General features: G+C 39.6%; 1 protein-coding gene across 1 annotated transcript; it reads right to left on the bottom strand.

Annotated features, from left to right (window-relative positions):
* Positions 1–4,060: 4,060 nt before the first annotated feature.
* On the bottom strand, positions 4,061–24,759 carry LOC146465870 (fibroblast growth factor receptor 4-like). The gene is made up of 16 exons (XM_085127931.1): positions 24,300–24,759; positions 23,755–23,997; positions 18,286–18,570; positions 17,521–17,553; positions 16,192–16,488; positions 14,563–14,940; positions 13,394–13,749; positions 12,075–12,243; positions 11,305–11,415; positions 10,326–10,507; positions 9,734–9,856; positions 8,560–8,630; positions 8,268–8,308; positions 7,759–7,855; positions 7,553–7,658; positions 4,061–5,883 (listed from the first exon to the last, which is right to left on the bottom strand). Exons 2-16 carry the CDS (start codon positions 23,843–23,845, stop codon positions 5,245–5,247), a joined length of 2,979 nt encoding a protein of 992 aa, XP_084984057.1. The 5' UTR covers positions 23,846–23,997; positions 24,300–24,759; the 3' UTR covers positions 4,061–5,244.
* Positions 24,760–25,123: the final 364 nt, after the last annotated feature.

Genomic DNA, 25,123 nt, shown 5'->3' with positions numbered 1-25,123 from the left:
CCCTGTTGTTCAAATTCGATTAAGCTAATCCTGGGTTAACCTAAACTTTGATTCGAGTTTAATTAGTAATCAACGAAGACTCTTCATAGATATTTTTGTTCCTTAGTTTAGACTTAGACGTTTCTTTACCACTAGATTAAAATTAGCTTTTTAAAGTATTTTTCAATGAGCGAATTGAAAACCCCGGTTAACTTTTAATCGGAAATTAGCGTTAATCGGCTTTCGAACAACCGGGACCAGACCACTGTGAAATCCATAAGACCACTGGTTAAGGAGAACGCGAGATTGGCAAGATTATTTATTTATTTATTTATTTATTTATTTAATTATACAGTTTTAAATGTTTTATAGTAATTTAAATTTAGCATGCATATAAAAATGAAGATGATAAAACAGGAAACGGTGCATATATTCACTTTCGGTACAGAAACAATAAACCAGTCAGCCATAGGGCAGGTGAACCCAATGACGAAGTTGAAATGCAAAAGCTTTTTTACAAGCAATGCGAGGCGCCTTAGTGCGACTGATAAATTTTAAAACTGCTTACACACCAAACCACAATTCGGCAATAGCTTCCAGAAACCTGACACAGATCCACGTGCTCTGATTTCACCAAATCGGGACATGCGCATTCCTGATTAGAAGTGGTCACGCTATGCACGTCACGATATAAATGACTTCTTCACGAAACAAGCGAACTAATTTTTCAAAAACCGTTTTAGGTTAGATAACGTTTTAGGAAATGTTATTTAACTTTACGACTTGTGAACTGCAGTTTACTGGCTTTCAACGCAATCGTTAGCATGTTTTAACGGTCTATTTTTGTAGCTAATTGAACATATCATGTTTTGATAATCAGAAAGCGACTGAAAGGCCTTCTGAACAGACATTTAGCGGTACGATGCGTTGGGTGCGCTTCTTAGTGGCAACTTTAAATATCAGTCTAGGAATAAAGTGATTATATACTAGGCAGGCTGTTTCATAGCTATTTTTTTACATAAAAGTTAATGAATATTCTCATAGAACAATTATTGTTACTTTTGTTATTCAAAAGAACTGTAACTATTCATATTGAATATGTATTGTTGTGTTCTGTAGGAATACTCTAAGATGTTAACTATTGTGGTTTATCGATAGATGAACTTTAAACTTATTTCTATATCAAAGTGCTATTTATTTAATATTTCGAAGCTTATTTAGATAAGATGTTTTTTACAATAAACTTGCTTTGCTGTCCTGAAAAGTTGATACGTTTATGTGTTCTGGATTTTGAAGGGAAGTTTCCCCCGCCTTTGCAGTACAGTCAACTCTCTCATAGCGACCACTTCTCGTAAGCGACCAGCTCCCATGATAAGCGACCACTTCGTAAACAACCGTGTTGTTCCTCAGTTAAATACTGTTTCAAGAGCTCTCTCTCGTAAGCGACCACCACTCAAATTTCTTAAGGGACCGCGACCACTTTTTAGGCCAGAAATTACACATATTCTTTTGTTTTCTGTTTCCGGTAAGCGACCAGGCCCAGCATAATCACGTATGATCGTTAGTAAATCATTACTCAGAAGTGATAAAAGTTCAATTTTTAATGACGCTACCCCGGGATGCTGACGGATGATAACAGTTTACAGACAGAGAAGATGGCTGGGTAAACGGGAATTGTTACAGTGATCTGTTCCGAAATGTTATACAAAGTTTCATCAGAAGAATGAAAAGATGTGAAAAAATCATACAAATTAGTTTCTATTTGCTTAATTTTAGCTTCTAAGGTAATATTTTTATGTAATTAACTAATCAATCCAGTGTTGAGCTTATTTTGTTGATCTTTCCCGTAAGCGACCACCTCCCATAAGCGACCACTTTGTTGTGCACCAAGGGTGGTCGCTTACGAGAGAATTGACTGTATTTGAATAAGGTTCTACAAGCTGATGTCCGGTCTCACCCCACGAAAGAATTGTAAACCGCCATGAGACTATGTGATATGTGTGGTAAATAAATGCATTGCCGTTACCATTGCCACTGTATTTCTTGTTGATACAGTGAGATCCACGATTGAGTCACGCAACGTTGCGTGACACGGCTATTTCTTGTCGAGATTTATAGGAGCGCATAAAAATTAATCGGTTCAGTTAATCAGTTCACGTGTCCAAATCGTAAAGCGAAATTGAGAAGGGTAACTAATAAAATAGGCAAAAAGCTGTCTGGAAATGTCTGAGCAGTGTGAATCATGATCATTGAATGGGAGTCGACTACTCGATATAAACTCGAGAAAAGTTGTCTCTAGCAAAAAAAAAAAAAACCAAACAAAACAAAAAAAAACCTTAATATTAGGCTGCTTGCAGTCTGCGTTTCTCTTTCCAAGTTTGTGTACTGGTGTAAACACGCAGCGAAAAATGGGACGAGGGGATTTCATACTCCAGATACTCCTATTATTTATGGCTGTTATAATTAATGTAGCTCTCGCTCGACGGATTGAACACTCGACAGATAAAAGGGAAACTGCAAGCAGTCTAACTGAATTTTAACGACACTTCGAGAAAACTATCACCTTACCATCAGTTCTCTCGCCCTTTGTCTTCGTTTCCCATTTCTTCTTCTGTATTTATCCCCGTTTCCTTCCATATTTTTGAATGTTTGAACGGCCGGTAACCGCCGCCATTTTGAGTTTTTATTTAGTCCCAGCTCCACACTGCCTGTTGAAAACAGGCGTAGAACTGGGACTAAGTAGCGTTTCAAAATGGCGGCAGTTTTTAGGAGCTCAGTGTTGAAAAAAAGGCGGAGGGAAACAACGATTTACAGATATACAGAAGAACTTGAGTGGAAATCAAAGACGCAGGGCAACAGATCAGAAGGTAAGATAGTAATTTTATTCAATGCAATTCAGCTTTTTGTTTGAGACAACTCAACAGTTGACCCTAGACTGTTTCCAGCTGTTTCCCACTGCTCATGTTGATAATGCAGACAGCAGTCGTTTAATAAATGACCTTATAACATAGAGGGCAAAATTTATACTGAATGCTGATTGGTCGAAACAGAGGGCATTTTTTCTTAATTTTCCTTTCATCGAGGGCAAAATTACTCACTCCTGATTGGTCGAGCGGCGAAAATACTTGCTCCTCAGCACTCCCCGCGCCATATTTCTACATTTTGATGGTTTCTTTATTTTGTGCCGCAACAACGACTTCTTTCAGGTTCTTTGGAGTTTGACTTTTTAAGCCGGACTGTTTGTGCCAAAAATCCTTGGAAATCAAGTGCTACAGCTACAAAGGAAATTCCTAAAGGTGAACTTTCGTTTCTTAGAAGAAACAGCAAAAGATTATTTGTGTCGAAAGCTAAAAACTTGATCGGATTTGTTTGGTTGAAAAACTAAAACCATTCATGGCCGCGATCAAGTGCTTTCACCTCGCTACGGCTTCTTCCAACGAACGATAACCGAACAAATAATAACAGCGCCCTCTTATGGGGTGAAGGAGCAGGTCAAAATTAAGTGGAAGAAATAACGCTGCAATTTCCTTCTTTGGGCCCACGGTTTGCTATTTTTATCGATCTATCAAGTTTGTGTGATTTTCAAGCGGTCGAAAGTTTCACAGTGCAGGTGAATCCATTGATTAATGTCTAACATTTGATTTAATCGTTGTTACAGTTTGCTCGTGAATTAAACTTGTATTTTCTCTCAACTGACATGTATATAACAATCAACTTTTCTCGTTTTGTCTGTTTTGTACGCTAAGAAACAGGTGAATTGTTTGTTTGTTTTGCTTACAGGTGAGTGTTTTTACTCCGGGCCGGGGCTGACTGCTTTACGAAGTGCCTCTGTCCTCCATGTTAAAAACACGTAATCGCAATGAGTCCTCGTAGAATTAAGGATTAATTTTCACTTGTATTTCCAAAGTTTTGGCAAATTGCCCTCGTCGCGCAATTTGCGAAAACTTTGAAAATACGCGTGAAAATTAATCCTTAATTCTACTCGTCCTCATGCGATTACATATACAAGCCAGTCTTGGGTTACCGATCAATGAACACTGTCCTTCAATTAACACCTCTTTATCAGCACAAGCAGCACATGTACACTTTGAGCACTTTTTTTTTTATTAGGAATAGTTATACTCTTATAGAGTTTAAAACACGAATACCACATTGCAAGTTTTCATTTTAAGAAAAGAAACGAAAGTTTTACAACATTTTTGTAGTTGCCGTGAAAGAGTAATTAGAAGCCCCGTTACTATTAATGTTTGGAGCTGATAGAAAAGAAATAAAAAAAGGATTATCAAACTGTAGGTAAAGACAGAGGGTCAAGGACATTAAAGTGGAAGATTTTCATTGGGCTGAATCTCCCCTCCCCCAATCCCCTCTTTCCTCCCTCCCTCAATCCCCTCTTTCTAATATGACTTCTTCTGAAGTCCCAGTTGAGCATTTACAGTACTCACAAATTATGGTGAATGCGTTTGAAGGTAAAACCTTGTCATTACTTTTTGCTGAAGTGTACGCAAATCGATAAACGTAGTTTGCACGTCTTTATAATTTCGAAAAAGAGCTTCTGAACCACGACGCTGCCACCTTACGTGGCGTATAAGAGCCACGTAAGGTGGCGAACTAAAATAATGGGACCTTTGAAATAACGTTAAGGGAGTGCATATAAAGGAGTAGTTTACTCTTTAATATACTTCACTTGAGCGGATCAAATTTGTCTTGCATCCAGATGAAAAATGTCTTTCCCTTTTTGCTTCCTTAATTTCTCACGAATGGATGACCCTGTCATCAAACGTTAAAGTGACAATAAGCTAGCGAAAAGGAAAAGCCTGGATGCTAAACTGGTGTATCTCGTCGTCTTTGTGACTAAATTTATCATTTCTCTAATTGACTTTTATCTCTAAAAACATCTGGGATTCCCATTGGCTTGAAAGCCTGGGCTCAGTAAAATAGGATCCCCGAGATAAAGGCTTTATGCGGATGAACCATGATGTTGGACATTGTAACTTGTACAGCACAATGAAGCGTGGTGCAATCTATCATTCTGGCACAGGGATCGGAATTCTTCTTCCTTCATAGACCACCTTCAAGACGCCCACTTGCCTGGAAAACATAATATGAGAGGCCAAGAGCTTCGAGAAGTTCGTTACTTGATCGGAAAAAAATTCAATCTCTCAGTACTTCTGGCTTGAGTTAACTACAAGAAACATTTTTCCAAACGGCAATCTTCAGAAGTGTCCATTCGTTGTTTTCCTTGCTTTAATTGTCAACTCTTTCGTCTTAAACCTCCGTCTGCTGAGACGGCCTTCGCTGGGGGTTTGACTTTGGTGGAAGAGTGTACTCCATCAAAACCATTGGATCGACTTCCCCAGAATCCAGGTTTGTTTCCATGACACCCGAGCTTTGCGAGGGTGGCACTCCCTTTGATGAGCCCGGTGAACTTGTCAAACCGGTTTTCGCAATACTAGTGTCACCAGTTTCAAACGCGTCGTCACTACTGGCATCGTTTTCAAGAAGACCAATATGTTCGTCGCCGTTATCGCTGTCACAATCCTCTATGGCCTCTATTTGTTTGCTAAGCTGAGAAGATAGCGAAACAATGCTCCCATTGAGCTGGTTCAGTGATCTCTTCCCGAAAAATGAGGATTTTGAAGACAAGCTCGTTTTGCTTCCGCTGAAATCCAAAAGAGGTTCAATATCAGGGTCGTGTCTTATGTCCGCGTAACCGTCGCCAACATCGTCTTCTATGTCATCCACGCCATCTTGATACCCTCCCCCTTCATCAAAATTCAAACTGTTGCTACTTTTCGTCAAGTCGCATACGTGCTCTGAGCTTCCAAACACGTTGTCCTCTTCGGAAGACGAAGGCGTTCTGGCTAAAAGAGGGCTAACAAGCGGAGGCTGGAGGTCGAGGTATTCCTGAAAGGAAGAGAATAGTTTCCATAGCAACGAAAGTGAACAACAAACGAGAATAAACTCCTCCACGTTTCGACACCACCACCATCATTGCACGCAAGTGTCTGAAATTAGCTTTGTTAGTCTTCTTCAAACTTTGCTACTGTAGGTCAAACGTACAATTTCAAATAAAAAAAAATGTGAACTAACATATTTGTAAGAAATTTGGTTGTGCTCGTACAACAAATTCAAGGAATGAGTTAGCGTAAGCTTTTGTTTGGTATAAATTAAATGCACGTTTTTATGAGTGGTGCAATAAATATTCATTTTTCTTTCTTTCCGCTCTGTCTGTCTGTCTTTCTTCTGTATTTAGCTTTGCTAAATTTTGGGATGTCTTTCGGACACTGGTGGCCATTTAAGGATGGTGCCAGCCACCTAATACAAAGGTATTTTCGTGCAGTTTATAACTATGCGAAAAATAATAAGATTCTAGTAAGGGCTATTGAAATCCCACGTAACCACACATTTTCCAAAAGCTTTAAAATACATAACAATGTAGGGGATTTTGTTTTGAAATTGAAGCTTATTTACCTCTGGCAATGCGTGGTTACCCCCAATTTTCTTTTTGCATTTGAGTAGCACTTGGTATGATCTTCTTGGAATTAATAGGTATCGTCCTTAAAGAGAACCTCCACTCTCACAACAAATTGACGGGTAAGCGTTGGAAATAGTGTCTAAATTCTAAATATTTGTCTAAAACGTAGAAATGACATTCAAGTGTGTTAAAAATTAGCTATGATTATCGACAACTTTCGCTTTTAAATTTCCTGGGGGCAGCCATTTTGAATTTGATGACGTTAATGGTTGCCGCTATTGTTATTCAGCAGAAGTTCTTTTGTGTAAAACAATTGAGCAACCTTATTACGTCATGAAATCCAAGACGGCGGCGCGCGGGAAATTTAAAAGCGAAAATAGCCGATAATCAAATTATGTTTTTTTCCGACACTGAAATATTATTTCCATGATTTCCAAGGAAATTTCAAAGAAAATTGTATTTTCAATAATGTAACCTTAACATGTTTCGAGAGTGGAGGTTTCCTTTAAGAATATAGAGTTTCACGGATAATCCCAAGGTACGCAGAACGTATGCGCAGTAACAAAAGGAGGCACCGTGCCTTAGTAACCATTTATCTTTATTCTTTATACTGATACTTTTCCACATAAGGTAATAAACCCTTCTCCAAAACGGCGGCAACAGATTTGAATGAGTTAAAATTGAACTGAATGAAAAACTGATACCAGCACTGGAAAGAGCACCTTTTCTTTAGTAACCTTGCAAAGTTTCAGCATATATCAGGTGTTATATCAGCTTAGGAAATGTAAGATCATACGTCATACCCCCAGTCATACAAACGTCTGTAAATTTTTCATTTTTCAACTAACATTTTCTCAGCTGATATTACACCTGATATGCTCAAACTTTGCAGGGTTACTAAAGTAAAAGTGCTCTTTCTAGTGCGGGTATACGTTTTTAATTTTAACTTATTTGAGTTTTCGGCCGCCATTTTGGAGAAGGGTCTATTGCAAAGTAGTATCGAAATTATCAAGTATCAGAAAATCATTGATTGCAATAAAAACAAAAAAATAAACAAACAACAACAACAACATTTATCTTTATTAGAGAGGTATATACCTTGTCTGAAATCGTCGATATCATTCGATCGAACTCACGCACAAGATCCGGAAACGTTGGTCTATTCTCAGCGTATTCGTTCCAACAGTTCAGCATAAGCTGGTACCTATAGTAAAAGCAATAAAAGACAAACAAGAACTCAAGAAACATGACATGCAAACTTAAACGAAGAAGGCTTTCAACTCCTTTTGCCTCCGTTAACTTACAGTTCTTTGGAGCAGTTGATCGGTCGAATCATCCTGTAGCCGGACTTGAGCAAAGAATAGAGCTTTTCCACTGGAATACCGGGGTAAGGAGAGCCACCTTAAAATCAAAACAAAACTAAGCTAACACAACTCTGATTGTTTATCAAAGAAAAGGCACTAGAAAACAAAGGAGGAAACAAAAGATATCGGGAAAATCCTGACCAATGACGGAAACATTTCCGTAAGGCGGGAGGGGGCTTACATTGGGAAGAGGGGAGGGGAGGGTGGGACGGTGAACCTTTCCTACATCCACCAATGCTGACCTCAGGTCAATTTTTTTGTTTTGCAAAACTTTTAAATGGCATTAACAATTTAATAATAATAATAATAATAATAATAATAATAATAATAATAATAATAATAATAATACTAATTTAAATAATAATAATAATAATAATAATAATAATAAAATAATAATAATAATAATAATAATAATAATAATAATAATAATAAAAAGGTTTGACACTTACCGAATGTCACAATTTCCCACGTTAATACTCCAAAAGACCACCTAAAGGAACACAGAACAATGAACACGTTACGGTAATTATTTGGATGTTGAATGTAAACGTTTACTGGCACGGCGAGATGGCAGGTGGGGGGGGGGGGGGCGTAAAGGAAATACAGGGGAAGGTACAAATAGGGGAGGGGGGAAAGAGAGGGGAGCTGAGGAGAGTACGATAACAGGAGGGAATGAAAAAGGAATGGGAAGGAAAACTTATGATCGCGAATTATTGGTTTCTAGAAGAAATTACTACTCACACATCACTCTGCGTGGTGTAAACTCTGTCAATTAACGCCTCGAGTGCCATCCACTTCACAGGCAGTCGCCCCTGAAAAAAATAAAAATATTTTACAAAGGGGAATTAGCACGTAGCTCGAGATAACGGGAGTCTGCATAAAGTGCATAGCCTGTGCACAGACGCCATCAATTTCATTCTCTCGTATTTGTATTTGTATTTATACACCCCTGTTTTACAAATAAGTTTTAAGCCTAACTAAATTACAGCACATGGAGAGGAGAGGGACACATCTGGTTTAACTAATATTGTGCCCCTTTATCACAGAATGATAATTACAGTAAAGAAAGGAATAATTAATTAGCCAACAAAAATAAATGTAAAAGCATATAACAATAAATGCAATTATCATTCGATGCATTTTTCCTTCCTTTTCATTGGCCGAGAGCAAACCACGTGACCTACAAATAACTGCCTACAAATAATGGTCTGCATACTGTCCAACCGTGTTTTGCTGCAAATAATTTTCTGCTCATGCGTTATTGTAACCATGCTCTTGTGTGAAAATGCAGAGTGATTTGACATCTTGAAAAATTATGAAAAACAAACTCGGTGATCGAATGATAAAACAATTATTGAGCTCGGTAATCTCGCAGATCAATTATTTGCCCCAGCCTTCGGCTTCGGCAAATAATTGATCTGCTCGCCACTGACAAATCACGATCTTTTGCTCAACCTCGTCCAATAATTGTTAAATATTGGTCACTGCTGGGGAACATAACCGTATTGTTTGAGTGTATTTTTAAACCACTTTTTTGTAGGTTTGTTTCGAATTTCATGTGGAATATTGTTCCTTCGTCTGGAGAAAAAGACTACCAGAATGGACATGCATGCATCAAGGACCACATTCAAGAGTTCCTTAAGTAGAGGTATCCACTTATGAGATGTTAAGAATATAATACTTATATGTGGCTTGAGTCACGACTGAGGGTCCACTTAGCACTGAGAGCTGTCCGTTATAAGTTAATGGGAGTTTAAAATGTTGTGTTCGTATGTGACTGAAAATAACCAAGGCTGTTCAATCCAAAAAGAAAATTGGGGTAAGTGTTTCACGGAGCTGTCAGCGTTGGGCATCGCAAACGCAGTGTCCATTTATGAGAGCGGGAGGCTACACAGAAACGTTAACACAATCTTACGTCAGTCGTTTTCCTATAATAGTCATCTTCATGTATGTTCCTCGCCAGACCGAAATCGGCAATCTTCATAACTCGATCCAAAGCCACCAGAATATTTCGGGCTGCTAGATCTCGATGGATGCACTGCAAATATGGAATGGCAAGTAATTAATTCTTTTCCTTAAAACCCAACCCCTGAAAGCTCGCAAGTGGGTAACCATTTGCAGCCGGGCTTATTTGTGGTGTTTCCCATGAATCCGTTTTACCTATTTTTCTTATTTAGAGTAAAAACTTCAGTCCGATACTTGGATCTAACCTTTACTGCAAGTTTGTGCATAAATTGTGGCTGTTTGAAATTAACGAGCATGCGAACTTCTTTCCGGAGGAGCTGCTCACTTTTAATTATTACATGCAAAAGATATTTTGAAACCTTGAAGGACAAAATGTTAAGAAGAAGTTTTAGCTCAGCGTGTATGTTAAAGAAAAAAAAAATGTTTGCACAAATAAAATACAGATTACGTTAAAAAGGGAAGCTAGCATGTAGCAGAACGAGTAACATATTCAATTACAATGAGGAGCTTGATCAACTTTACTGACTTCAAAAGGTATTTACCTTTCTGGAGGAAAGAAATTCCATCCCTTTTGCGACTTGATAACAGAAGGACAACAGATCCTGCAAACTGAGGACCTCGGAAGACTGGGAACCAACTTCGTACTCAAGCCCAGGTCTCCTATCTTGAAGAAACTGACGCAGGTCACCATAAGCCGCGTATTCGACAACAACGTACAAGGGACCTAGAAAGGAGTAGAGAAGATTAAAAAAAATAACAGACAAGCAATAGCTGACGGTGAAGGGCTTAGGGGAGATGCTAACATTACTGAAAATGAACCGTCAGACCGCGTGGGCAAGTAATAGAATACGCATGCTGGTTACAACATCATAAAAATAATTTCGTTATCTGACTGGAGACTTCACGGTAAGACGCACAAGAAAAGTTCAAAATGGCGGCTTGGCGCACCAAACTTACATGACGGCAGAAAGGCCACGTGAGTTTTTTAAATTCATCTCTGATTTGTTATCCCTGTGCAGAAATAATCAGTGCACATTACAGCCTCCTCCCTGCAATTATTTAACGCCCTTTTGTCTGATATCCTTCCAGGAACTCTGTAATATTAGAGATATTTAGCACTGGGCTTTTCGGCAAAAACCTCGGACGGCGAACGGCTAGAGATCACGTGACAAGGCTCTGACGTTACGTTTGCGGTTTTCAACGTGGAGAGGTAGGTTTTCACGTAAGTCATTTACCTCAGCGATTTGAGTCGTACCTTTCAATTTTTTGAAACGTAAAAATGTCATATTTGTATGTAATGTTTAGAGGTAAACTAACGCGAGAGGGCGAACATGGATCTTTATGTTGCTGTATGAAAAACAGCACTACTGCTGTTCGCAAATTCAATATGGCGGCCACTTCAAGTGAGAGGTGTAGCTAAAGCGGTAGAAGCCATAAACGTCAAACGCCAAACGCCTAACCTGAAACTGCCGTTTCCGGTTTGCCGTTAACGCAAAAACCCTGGTGCTTATTAAGATTTACCTTCCTGAGTACAAACTCCCAATAAGTTGACGATGTTCTTGTGCTTTCCAATAGTTTTCATCACCTTCATTTCTGATACCAAATCCATCAGTTCTTGATCCGTGGCATCCTCTGTGAATAATAATAAATTATTGCTTTTACCGCACAAATTCCATGGAAATATGAGCAAATACGGGTAACAAAATTTAGCAAGTATAATGACGTTTTTCAAGGATGGCTTCACCATCCAGTTTATCCATTATATCAATTCAGAACCGCGATGATGCCAATTTGTCGCATAAGTTGGGATCTCACTGAGGAACCTTTCGCTACATAGTTGTTTTGGTTACTGATTATCCCTGAAATTCTTAGTGAAAAATCATTATTAAACTAGAGAGATGCTAACAGCTCAAGCTAGCTAACCGGAATATTGATTGATTGACTTTCGAAGTGACTAACTGACTGACTGATTGACTGACTGCCTGACTGACCGACTGACCGACCGACCGACCGACTGACTGTCTGACTGACTGACTGATGGAGGGACGGACGGACAGACCGACCGACCGATCGACGGACTGACTGACTGACTGACTGGCTTGCTGGCTCGCTGGATGGATGGATGGATAGATGGGTTGACGGGCTCACTGGTTAATTGGTTGACTAATTGATTGACTGACTGACTGCTGCCGGATTTATTGAAGGTATCACACCTCTACTGATCAGACACTTCCAATATTACTGCAAACGTATTTCCACTGCAGTTCTGAAAACACTCTCAAATCACTCACCTTTTAACATTTTAACAGCTACAGTGACCGTATTAGACGTGTTGTTCAGACCAATCGCTTCAGCTTTAACCACTCGACCAAACGCGCCTTCACCAAGAATGTCAGACAGCACAAGAAGGTTTCTGTCAATCTCCCAAGTTTCATCATATGGCACCTCAATTTCCGATACCTGGCAATTATTTTCATAATGTTAGCATACGACGATGATGATGATGATAATGATGATGACGATGATGCCTCAAATTTACTTTGTTTTCTAACATTTAATTAAGTCGCAAATAATTGACACGCAATATACTTAGGCTATGTCTACACTATGCTGGACAGCATTTCATGCCGTTGTGAAAAATACTCCGGCCTGGTGTGAACAGAAGTGGCCCAAAACCGCCGCCATCTTTCCACTAGAATCCAATCCTCGCTCCTTGTTAGGTTCGATTCTCTGTTCTCACGACTTAAGAAAGTGTCTCGAAAAACCTACCCGGTATGTGACGATTCACTTTCAAGACCGAAGCAGCGCAACATCGCTACGGCACAAAAATCGATCCGAAATCGGCGTTTTGTGTGTGAACGGGAGCCCTATCCGAAATGTTTTTGGTGCCGGCACAAGAGCTATCCGGTATGGTGTAGATATAACCTTACTTAATACATAAAGCTTTTATGTACTTCATATACAAACTCGAGCTCAGGCAGGGAAATAGCCTTGTTATGTAGTTTACCAGTATAAATGTAATAGGCCATGACTAAGATGGTATAGTTAAGTTTCTTTGTTACGCTATTGTCATACGAATTACCACTCATAACGAATAGCTTTTCCTCAATAGTTAGGGCATCCTCGGAGACCCAGGGGCAGTTAGTCGGGAACAACGGATTTTCGTGGGCGAAAGTTTATTGTTAGAAGGGGAGAGCCCCTGGGCGATTACCGTTACCGAACTAATTCCAGAAGCATTGAATTCTCCGCTTTTGATTGGCAAGAAAAATTTTCTGAATTCCTCAGGACGCCGATTGCGTCGTGTTTTCACGCTCCCCCAAAAGACATTTAATTTGGTCATTTCACGTTGATTTTTTTGCACGGAATGGCGAAAAAGTACCAAAAGTATAACCCAGATGCAAAGTGACTGTTTTACTTATTGAAACTTTTTTTTACTGGCGTTCTCGGTGTCGTCGCCGATGTTACTATTTATGTTTCCTAAAACAAACGCGAGAACTTCTCTCTGTAAGAATAAATGAACCGACCTCCCCACTCATGTAAACCACACAGGTAAACCATTTACTTGATTGTGCTAAGGTTTTAAGCTGGTGCACAACGGCGGAATTCTTACTTGTGTTAGCCTCGATTCCAACCGACCGCGAATGCTCCTTTGGCGCATGAACAAAGCTGCCGCTGACCCAGTGGAGGAGACCGACGCCGTTCTCGGAGCGAAGCTTTGCGGTTCAATGACAACCCTTTCTGTTGGTGCTTCGTATTTAGCTTCAGCACATTTCATCGTCTTCTTCCGCTTTCTCATCCGCACACAGAACCAAATAACACCGAAAAGCAGCAGCAGAGTGAAAAGTCCACCGGCGCCGGCAAAGAGGCCAACCTCGAGCTTGCTTAAAACAGGATGGGAGCCCGAAGATGCAACGATTGGGTCCGTAAAGGTTTGTGAGATTGAAAGAGTAGTTGACGGGAGCGGGCCTGCGAAAGATTATAAAATACATGCAGCGATCAACAAACGAACGGAGTTATCGTTTTCCTTTAACCAGGAATTCCGCCCCGCCCACCCATAAACCCCATTTTTCTCAGAGAAAATAGGGCCGATGTCAAAATACATATAGTCGCATTTTAGCCAGTGTTTTTAAAGTTTCACTGAACTGCGACTTAGACAGCCAAGAAATGGCACATAAATAACAATTGATGTGGTTTGAAAACTTTATATGACTGTTAATTGACAGTTTTTGTCGTTGCCTAAAACAGCCTGGGTTCCTTGTGGTTTTGCAGCGCGATGCAGTTCTCTTCATGTGAAACAAGACCAGGAAAAACCGGATGTTTTAATTTAGCAGGTTACCATCAACTGAACGCTTTTAAAAATCTATATGAATGACATTTGTAAATAATTCACTCCAAAGATTGTTTAAATCTTTTTAAAATTTTGAAAAATTTACTCCAATTTTTGAATAACTTAGTATTCCAACATTGGTGCATTCAATGTCAAATATTGAATATTATTAAAAACTGAATGATTGCATAATGCAATTCCCGGGATTTGGCCATGGTATATGAGCCACTTTACCGTGCCCGAGAAATAGCGACTATTAAATTGTCTTCTGGTTGTCTTGCAGAGCGAAATCAGCAAGATCTAGCAATATTTCTTGATTGTTTTTAATAAAACAATTATTGCACTCACGCTTGTTGTTCAGCGCTACGAGCCTCGTAGGCGATTTATCACTCTCATATCCAACGCGCGCTCGTGGAATAATTGTTAAATTCCAGTGTTAAAGCATGGCCTACCTGTTTCCGATGGAGTAACAGGCGGGTATACAATAGTAACGTTCGTCTTACGCGATCCATTTCCAACGGAATTCTCGGCCTGACATCCATAAAAACCAGACTGGTCAATGGTCAAGTTTTCTAACCTCAGGGTAAACTTTATTTGTGCCAAAGTCATTTCATCTTCAATAATATAAGGCGGTTGTTTATACCGGCGTAGATCGATGAGGCCGCCTAAGTTGTTTTCATCCGAGCTGTCTGAATCGCTATAATACCAGCGGTATTTCGTCTTGGGATCCTTGGTCAGAACGTTGCAAAAGATTTCTACGCTTTCACCAACATAGAGGGGGGATTTCTGTTCCCATATGAAATATATTTGAGGCTCGCTACGTACTTTTTCTGCAAAGAACAATAATCACAATCAGATAGCGGTCTCAGATACTCACTTCAGTGTGGCAGATAATAATTAATGCTGTCATTGATCTTACCCTTAACGTGGAGTCACAAAAGCTAAGTGAATATCTTTCAGTATCATTTCTCACACTGTTCGGAGGATAGCATCAGACCGATGACTTGAAGTACTCGTCTCTCGAGATTCGACACATCGTTCCCCCGGGGGAAGTGGGGGAGGGGCTACTCCCATACATAAGCTACGTAGGTATGTGCCCTAGAGTTTTAGTCTGGGATAGGGTATAGAAATCAGAGCGTTTTAGTCTAGAATAGGGTATCAATTTCCAGGAAACTGATCAATATATTGCTTGAAGAATTTAGTTTAGAAAAGGGTTTTGCGGGAATTGACACTCAAAAATGTAGAAGATTTTGTTTTGGCTAGACTGTGGTAGTGACCGAGTTTCTGGAAACTAGCGAGTCTTGGATAGGATAGGGATTTTTGGTCTTTAGCCTAGTATAAGTTTGCAAAATGCAACTGAACTTGGTCTAATTTAGGGTAAGGATCCCCTCCCCCTCCCCAAGGAATCGTTCCGCCAATGCAACCATTTCGGGTGTTTTCTCCGAGTTCGCTATAAACCCGGGAACAAATATGCATTTATGTATGATTTATTACTTTAGGGGATGTTACGGCAAAATTTTGAACAACGATGCTTGACACAACAACCGCGTTCAAAATTAACATGGCGCGCGGACGATTTATACTCAACAGTTTGTTGTGCCGATGTGTTGCAAGTTTTTGACGACAGATTAAAAGTGAAGTCATGTGGTTTTTGAACTCTTTTGTTTAAAATGGTGAAATAAGAGCTTCTCTTACCTAAAACTAATTCTAGAACTACGAGAGGAAAGAAATAGCTCAGTGGTAGAGCATCCGAACTAGTAATCGGAAGGTCTTAGATTCGACTGATAGGAGCACTCGGAATTTCTTTTTCCGAGTTTGCCTGTGTCATTACTGAATAATACATCACTCTCATTTGTTCACCGGGCTTAAAATATGGCATCGCATTTCCTTTCAAATATTTTTGAAATGTCATCAAATTCGCGTGATACTTTTTCTTGAACAACTTGCATTTTGTCGTTGTTGCTATGACAACTTGCTCCCTCAAAAATCGTTACAATGTTACACGGTAATGATTTTTAACTCAGCATTCGTGTAACATCGCCTCTAACAACACAAAAACTCAGGTTGACGACTGGACCTACCTTCGACAAAAAGCGTGTAGGTATGATTCAACCATCCATACGCGTTGGACACATTACACATGTATGTTCCTCTATCGTTGATGTCCACCCCAATGAAACTTATCTTATAGTCATATGAACCGGGTGTTATCACATGTCCGGACCGATGTCTTCCCAAATAGACTTTGCCGTCTTTGTACCACGTGACCACAGGACTGGGGACGCCATTTGCCTCACACGTAAGTTCAAACTTGTCGCCTTCCTTGTAATGTTCTTTAACTGACTCCATTTGTTTTGGGTACAGAAATTGTGGCTTTTCTGTAACACCAGAACAAGATTAGAATAGCTTCAAGCAAATAGAAGAATGGCTGAGCAATTTATTTATCGACGCCTACCGAAGTGGTAAACTTGAATCCCTGTGCACTGATCCCGTTGTTCAAAACTGGAGTATAAGCTAACACAGCGGTAGCAATTCAACTTACATATGTCAATGAGGATTTCCTCTTTTGCTTTTACTTTCACTAACGACGAACGAAACGACGAAAACTGATGCTTTTTAGCGAACAACGCTTGAACCTATCAATGCCTAACAACGCTTTTTCAACCCCCGAGGTCATGAATGTTAAGGATATGATCAACTAAGGTGAATTGGCTTGATATTTTAAAACCTTCTCCCCAGCACTTTTAAGAGAAAATTATGGGGCAAGATAGGAGATCTTGTTCTTTGATATTAGGTGTAAAAGGGTAAATAAACGAGAGAGAAGACAAAAGATTGATTCGCGTTTATCAGCCGCTTTAAGGAGGGGGCCTACTTTTGTTACTGCGCATACGTTCTGCGCATCTCGAGATGCTCAGGTTTCCTATGGGTGGTGCCTACTAATGCAGGGATATTTTTGCGCAGCAAGTGTCCATGGTATCCAAAAAGAAAATTGGGGGTAACCGTGCACTTTTCAGAAATAATAAAGCTTCATTATGGAAAAAAAACGCCATACATTGCTTTGTATTTTACTGCTCTTTTGAATTATTGTTGATTAATTACCTCTGAAAAATGCGTGGTTACCCCCCAATTTTCTTTTTGGATTCCAATAGCCCTTGCTAAAATCTGTTTTCCCGCATAGTCATAAACCGCGCAAAAATACTTCGGTATTAGTAGGCACCGCCCTTAAATAATAATATCGAAAACCAAAGACGTTTGTTTGTTTGCTTGTTAGTTTACGAACTATATGTATTCAGGTTATCTATTTCTGTGTTGGTGTTGTTACCAAATTGAAGGAAAGGATTTAAAGTTTAAAGGGATTGCGCGAGATAATTAAAATTTTTCAAACTACTGCTAGAGGATTTTTTATATACCTCCTGTGATGCCGGAAGGTGAAACAGTCGGGTCTGAAATGAAGAAAAGAAAACCCATATTGAGATTACTTAGAGTAACAGTGATCAGCATCAAATTTCTCCTTGTAATGTCAATGCTTATTCAACCCCTGAGGTCATGAGAATTATTATTAAGGATATGATCACACAAGGTTAATTTTTTTTTTATATTTTAATAACTTCTCCACAGTACTTTTATAAGAAAAGTAGAAAAGTATGGAATAGGAAGGATAGGAGAAGTGAAGTATAAAAAAGATAGGAGAATTTGTTCTTTGATACTAGAGGTTGAAGGGTTAATTTTACGTACAGCGTACAACTGTGAAACGAGCAGCCCATGTTTCGCTTTTTTGTGTGAGTCCACGCATGCGCATGTCAGGATTGAGGCGTGTGTACATTCCTAAATTGTTGCGCACTACGTTGGGTGATTCAGAAGCTGTTGTCGTTCATGTTGTTGTTTTGAGGAAGAAAAAACCGAAGTACACGAACAACGCACAAACTAAACCTGCATAATCATGACAACAGCCCATCCCTGCTCCACAGGCGTGGTCGAAAATTGTTTACAAGCACCTACAATTAAAGGGTAGTAGTATCGACTTTTGCGTTGCCGCACTAAAATCGCCATTTGTAGATGGCGCTTGCTATTTCCATTGCGAGCTCGAGCGAGAAATGGAATCGGACATGTGAAAGTGGACCAGTACAAAGCAATGCACGGAACAATAATGGAATAGAGGAGAGAAATATCCATACCTTCAACCAACAATTCAACTGAGCAGTTTGCACTCCCAACGTTGTTTGATGTCACGCAAAAGAACAGCCCACTGTCGGATTTCACAGCATTGGTGATTTCAAGAAACCTGTACGCTTTAATAGTGTAACGCGGAGGCAATGGTGCAGAGAACTGTGCGCCATTTTTGTACCAGGTATAATCTTGAGCATTTTTCACGTGACACTGTAGTTTCACTTCCTCTTGCCCAACAGGTACAACCAACCGCGGCCCTGAGGTCTGTTTAACTTCAGGCGGAGCTGCAAAGACTACAGCAAAAGAATCTCATCAGGATGGACAGCCATTACCTATCTGAGGATAATTAACAATTATTCCACACGCGCGTTGGAATGATAAATACCCCAACGAGGCGCCGAGTTGGCTGTAATCATCTCACATCCAACAAGCGTGAGTGGAACAACTGTTTTATTAAAAACAACCAAGAACTATACTGCTAGGTCTCGCCGATTCCGCTTTGCAAGAACAACCAGAATACAACTAAATGGTCTCTATTTCTCGGTAATGGTATGAGGGCTCATATACAATTGCCGCTAAGCCAATCAAATCCCTGGAATTGCATTATACGATGATCTAGTTTTTAATAATTGTCTTTATATGACCACTGTAACATGGTCGACGGTTTCGTTTGTCGTTACTTCAAATAACCTTTTACTTGTTCAGGTTAAAAAAATTAAAAGGGAGTCGTCCCGTATATTCGTAATTACTTTAAAAAGTTAAAGGACACCCTGGAATCAAAGGTAAACCAAATATCAAGAATAATTCGAATACATTTGAAATCACTCTACCTACAGAAGAAATCATTGAATTCGTGAATAAACCTGACTATTTCATTCCTAAAAGAATATCGATCTAACACGCTACTTTGTTGCTAATTAATACTGTGCGCATGCTCTGCCCACTGTTTTTGAACCTCCCTTTTCGATCTTTCATTTCAACATCGTTCCCAGGGTCTCTCTTTCTTGGGGGACAGGCAGAAAAAGAGAGACCCTGGGAACAAGGTTGTCTGGCGATCGTTTACGCAATCTCGTAACCACAGTCCTCAGGCTCTTTGACCAGCGGTTGGTCGCCAGGGCAGCCCATCAAAAATTTTAATTTTTTTCGAATTCGCTTGAGTCTCTCCTGGCGACTAACCGCTGAGGACTCTGGATACGCGGTTGTCGTTTACGTGTGGAGAGAATGCCAAACCGCGTTAATAATCCCTTGCCCTTTGCCGCTCCTGCAGTAGTTCTTTTAGACCTTATTTGATGTTCCCTGCATTTTTAATGCCTTTAAACGGGCCATGTCACACTGGTGGAAACCGAAAATAATATGTAGTTCGCTTTCGTTAAACGTTAAACTTTATATCCGTTTTCTGAAACTATAAAGAAGTGCCTTTGGCTACGGATAGACAGGATAGAAATAGACTGTAACTGGCCAATTTTTCGGTTCTTTTCTTTGTTTTAGAAAAAAAAAATCACTTAAAACTGATTATGGTCTCATTGTTGACCATTTGATATCTTCGTGTTGTATTTTAGAATAGGCCATTTCCGAGTTGCTTTTAACCTCATTATGAAAGCGAGGCTAAATGTAAAGTTTTTATTATGAAAATTAAATAAAAATAAATAAAATAAATCACTTTATTAAAGTGTCAATGTTTTTAGCGCAGAGCACTAATTAGGGACACTTTCCAGATCGAATTGGAATTTAGAAGTGTTGTTTTTTGAGGAGAGGGGAAAACCGGAGTACCCGAAGGAAAACCTCTCGGAGTAAGGACGAGAACCAACAACAAACGCAACCCACATATGACGCCGAGTCCGGGAATCGAACCCTGGCCAGATTGGTGGGAGGCGAGTGCTCTCATCACTGTGCCATCCCTGCTTCCCAAAAGTTTCATTCATATGCAAACAAAACTAGTTTTCATATGAATAGCTTTGAACCTAGCCTCGCTTTCATAATGAGGTTTACAGCAACTCGGAAATGGTCTTTTAAACACAGTTTTGACCCAAAAAGCGAAAAATTCCAAATGAAATTAGCCCTTTAAATGCAGCAGTCAATTTTAAGAGTGCCCATGCCCCCCGGGGTAAGAAAGGGGGGGCCTTATCCCCGGGCATTAGCCCGCATTTTTTGAAAATACTGAAACTGGCAAATGCCACACGGCCGGGACAAAAAAGCTCCACAGTACAGTCAGTGCAGTTAAAAAAGACGTCTTTGCTTCTGTGCTTACGTTTATTCCAATAAAAGCTTATCCAGCCAAGTTGAGTCTCGGATAAGTCTTTCTGTGGGATCTACCATGTCATTTAAATCTCCTCCTCAGACGTAGTAAATCAAGAATTGTTTGTCTTTGCTGATGAATTTATCATTGAACCGAAGCTACAGTATTGTGAGGTGAAAATCACGAGGCCGTAAGAAGCCACAGGATAGAATGATGCCCGACCCCCGGGACGGACAATATTAAAAAAAAAAAAACGCCCCGGTGGTAGAGGGGGGGGAGGGGGAGGTGGGGAATGGGCATTGCTGGAATTGACTGATGCATAACTGTTAGCCTGCAGAACAAGGGTTATTTTTGTGCGTTTTTCAGGCGAGCAGAGGGAAGCGCGAGGCGCTAGTCGTGACTCATGCTCCGCGCTCGCCTGAAAAAAGCCTGATCTGCAGGCTACACAACTGTCAAAATAAACTTCGAAACACCGACATTATCTTTATTTGCTGCAATTGTAATTTTTGCCCTTTGGGAAGCAAATATTTTTTTAAAAAATGCCAAAATTTTGACATAATTTTCTAAAATTAGAAACGCTGCTCCCAACATAAATTATATGCTTCTCTTACCAGCACGGAAACAAATTCCTGCACGTGAAAGGTGAAAGCTGTGACCTTCGCGTGTAGCTGGGACAACTGAATGGAAATTTCAGCTGGAAGAATTCACAGGAGGTCCACACGCACTTAGCAGTTCAATGTTTTCTTTTAATTTTAAACCTGACGTGCTTAATTATTCAGGCGTAAATTATGTTTCCAAGGTCATAATCATGTTTGACATTTCATTGAATGGGTTTCCTTTGTGTGATGTGCGAGCTCAATAAATTGCTTGTCACTAGTCATTGAAATGGTAAAATCGAAATAAAGAAACAGCAGCCTAGATAAGGATGTCTAGACTGAAAGTCCGGACTTCTTTAGAGGCTAAACTTCTTTTGGCGTCTCGTCACACTTTAGGGGCGAATTTCTCGACGCATTTATTACGTTAAGGTCACCTGTGTGCATGTACGTTGAAAGGTTTGAGAAAATTCTTATATTAGGCCGCGGAGGTAAGACTCCAGTCACTGACAGTCTGCTTTCGTGCAAGTAAAACGTTGATAAAACAATTTAGCATGTTTACCGTTTGGATGAGAACAGACTAAACAACAGATACCGTAATTGAGCAAAGTAGCATGCAAAATGAAAATCTCCTTAATTATTTGAAAACAGATGCGCCGGCAATGTAAACACGTCCGATTTCAATACTATCATCCTTTTGTTTTTTGTTTCTTTAATTTCTTACACCATCAGGAGCAATAGCAAAATCCTCCTTTAGAGATCTCTTAAATAAGCAGTATAAATTGGGGGTGGTGGGGGTGAAAAAGTCAAAAACACGATATACTGAAAAATATTGAAAAGAAAATGTAAACGAACACCGGATCTCCGATAGACGTTTGCATTTTCCTTGAAACCCACTTGAGGAAAAATTGATCTTCTTTTATACTTCGCCCACAAAACAAAATGTACAAAACGCCGGTTGTTTTGACAAGAAATGGCAGTTCATGATCCGATCTTTTTACTGCTTTATCTCTGATTTCCTGTTCACGATTTTTCTAGGAAGATCGAATGAACACTGCTTGCAGAGTAACGTCGTGCAAACGAAATAAGTCTAAACAAAACATTGAAGAACGCAATAAAAAAATCAATGTCTCGTCGATTTTGTCTGCAACATCATTTGACATGCCTTGAAATTCGGCGATTTTTGTAAAAACATTCATAGTCACCTTCTTTCAAAACGAAAAGAGGCTGAGAAAACACCAATTCAAGACGGTGATCAAGTACGATTTCGAATGGAATACGTTATTTAGTAAGTAGGCTTGTTTTTCTAATAATTTACAGATTTCATTAAAGTCGCTTCATATTCACTATTCACCACGAAATGAATCTTTATACGGTTATTTTATCCTTTTTCGTTTCCATGGTTATAAATATATTAAAAATCGGTAATGTGTGGCAACAAAACCTCGAAGCTATGATGATCGACAAACTACTCCGAAAAATCGCCCACAAATTGAAATTCAAAGCCAGAAAAGAAAGTTTGGACCCCTACCAAAATCTCTCCATTATTTTTCCGTTCTTGTCCCTTTTAATGGGAGACATTTAATATGGTGTAATTATCAAAATCTCTTTACCTATCAGCTGTCGATGGTTAAATTTAAATAAGCCTTTTATTTAGCTTTCTGGTCCTTTTAACAAATATCGTTAAGTCGCTCGAAAAACACCATTGCATATCGGAAGCCCTTTGAAGTTCTAACGCAATATACAACAAAGCCATTTAAATTCCTCGTGTGAAATACTTTGCAAATGTGTACCGCTTAATTAATACTGTTTATGAGCACGAAAACAACAAAATAAAATTTGCCTAACTACAAACAAAATATAAAAATTTTAAGGTCCTTAGATTTGCTTGGAAAGTGCTTACGGCCTCAGAGAAAGGTTTGCTTTAAATGAATTTTGAGTCAAAGGTTTAAAAGGTTTAGGTCATAAAAGGAACAAGAATTGCAAATTCACATGCGCCTGAACCGACTAACGAGTGCCGACGACGACCGGTTCCGGATATATTAAGAACAAACGAACAATTCTGACAATGAATCAGCCTTTTCTACAAACGTCAAAGGACCATAAAGTTATTCACGTATGCTAACAACAACGGCAACGCCATCAGCTAAAGGGAACCAATATTTCTGGCATCGTGCACTCCGCCAGGCCTTGCACATATTATGCATATACACATCGAGAATAACTCAAATTCATGCGCTGCGTGAAAACTCCTTCTCTTTAGACTCCCCGCTTACGGGCACACCACCGCTGTGAAATTCTCACTTAGAATACTGTATTTGCTTCAGCTTTCCAAATAAATACTCGCAATGCTATCCTATTTTCAGTTTTGAATGACCGGCTGCGCGAACTGGCTTATAAGTTCAATGTAACCGGCGTACAATTACGGCTTGAGGCTTCCTATTATTTTTCCGATCCGTTAAATTCATTTAGCTGCATTGCAACGCAGCCGGTACATACGGCGACCAAGGAACCTCTGCTAAGCCAGGTAACAAGTTATAGTAGAGTCCAGAAGAAAGTTGCCGACGAATTGTTGTTTATGATGTATCTATTAACGTTCCTCGCGCACTCGAAACCAACAACATTGTCGAATTTAATTTCTAACCTACCTTTAAATTGTTGTGCGGAAAATCCAACGATTCCCAAAAGAAGCCAAACGATGATTTTGCCATTGCGATAGCTGAAAGATAAGCTCGGCATTTCTAGTGTTACAAGCGATACTCTTGAGCTTTCACTGGGCTAATTCATCCAACATCGCCTCGATCCTGTAATGAACAATAGTGCTGGCTGGGTCTTGTGATGTCAGGACGCTGTGACGGGAAGCCGTTTTCTTGTACGGGATTTCTTCGTCCCTGCCGGAGGAAAGAGTCATAGCCAGGATGTTTACTAACGTTTAAAAGAAAGAAAACATCTTCCCGGATCGTTCAGGTTAAATCAAGAGAAATCCAACAATTACGATGACAACACTACATTCAGAGCGAGATGCCTTCTATCTCATCATTGATCACGCATCGTATCGACTTTGTTCTCAATACAGGGGACTTGTATAGCCAACTTAAACGTATTCAAATTAAAGCAAATAACGTCGGAATGAGCTCTTTGTGCATTTTTGAAGAGTTAAAATGACTAAACAATTGAAAAATCTTTTACTTACTGCGTAATTGAAAACGGCCACAAGCGCTGAATCACTAAATTAACATGCGCTACAATCCAAGCTTGGCCCGTGTTCAATTCTCGTTTCGACTCCTTAGCACATTGTGTCCTCGCTTGGTCATAGATTTAGAACAAAGGATTGATCTTTTTCACTTCACCAAACGCGCAAAATGTCAGGTGCGAGTATAGGCTAGAAAAATTTAAGAAACTGGATCGCGAAGACATCAACGGAACCGAGCGTGGACGAAATTAACACATGGGCACGGTTGAGTGAACGGCGACGACACGTTTGACAGTAATTCATAAGTTGTCAACACCATACACCCTATTGTGTGATATATCGATTCCTAAGCTTCCGTTGGGTGAAGACAAAGAATCGAATATAAACTTGTTCACGCCGTTAACAGATTACTAACATTGCTAGTTGTCACGTTTACGAGTAACAAGCGAAAAATTAAATGGCTCCTAATAGTCGAAAATAAATTAACGTAAAAAATGACTTGATTGTTATATCATGAAAGAGTCGGCCACTTGACAGGACAAAGACAACTCCTAAATGAATATTCAGCTTTGTTTGATTTCACTTTATTACGAAATATTGTCAGTGACAAAAAGTCTGAATGCCGTACCGTGACCTAGCCTATTCTATTTCTGTCTAAGCTTCTCGGAATTATGCAAATGTTTTCGAGATTTAGTCACTTTGGCGTGGTAACAGGAAATTTTCCTTCATGTTTTACTACATACATTACGCATTATTCATTTCTCTTGTCATGAATTTTTCAAACTCCTTTCTCAGTTGCCAAAGTTAATCAAGTTTCCCATGGC

The sequence above is a fragment of the Pavona decussata genome, unplaced genomic scaffold (assembly GCF_977016875.1).
Source record: "Pavona decussata unplaced genomic scaffold, jaPavDecu1.1 SCAFFOLD_155, whole genome shotgun sequence".
NCBI classification, from domain to species: Eukaryota; Metazoa; Cnidaria; class Anthozoa; order Scleractinia; family Agariciidae; genus Pavona; species Pavona decussata.
Note: the sequence above shows the minus strand (reverse complement) of the source record. Positions and strands in the feature narration are given on the sequence as shown.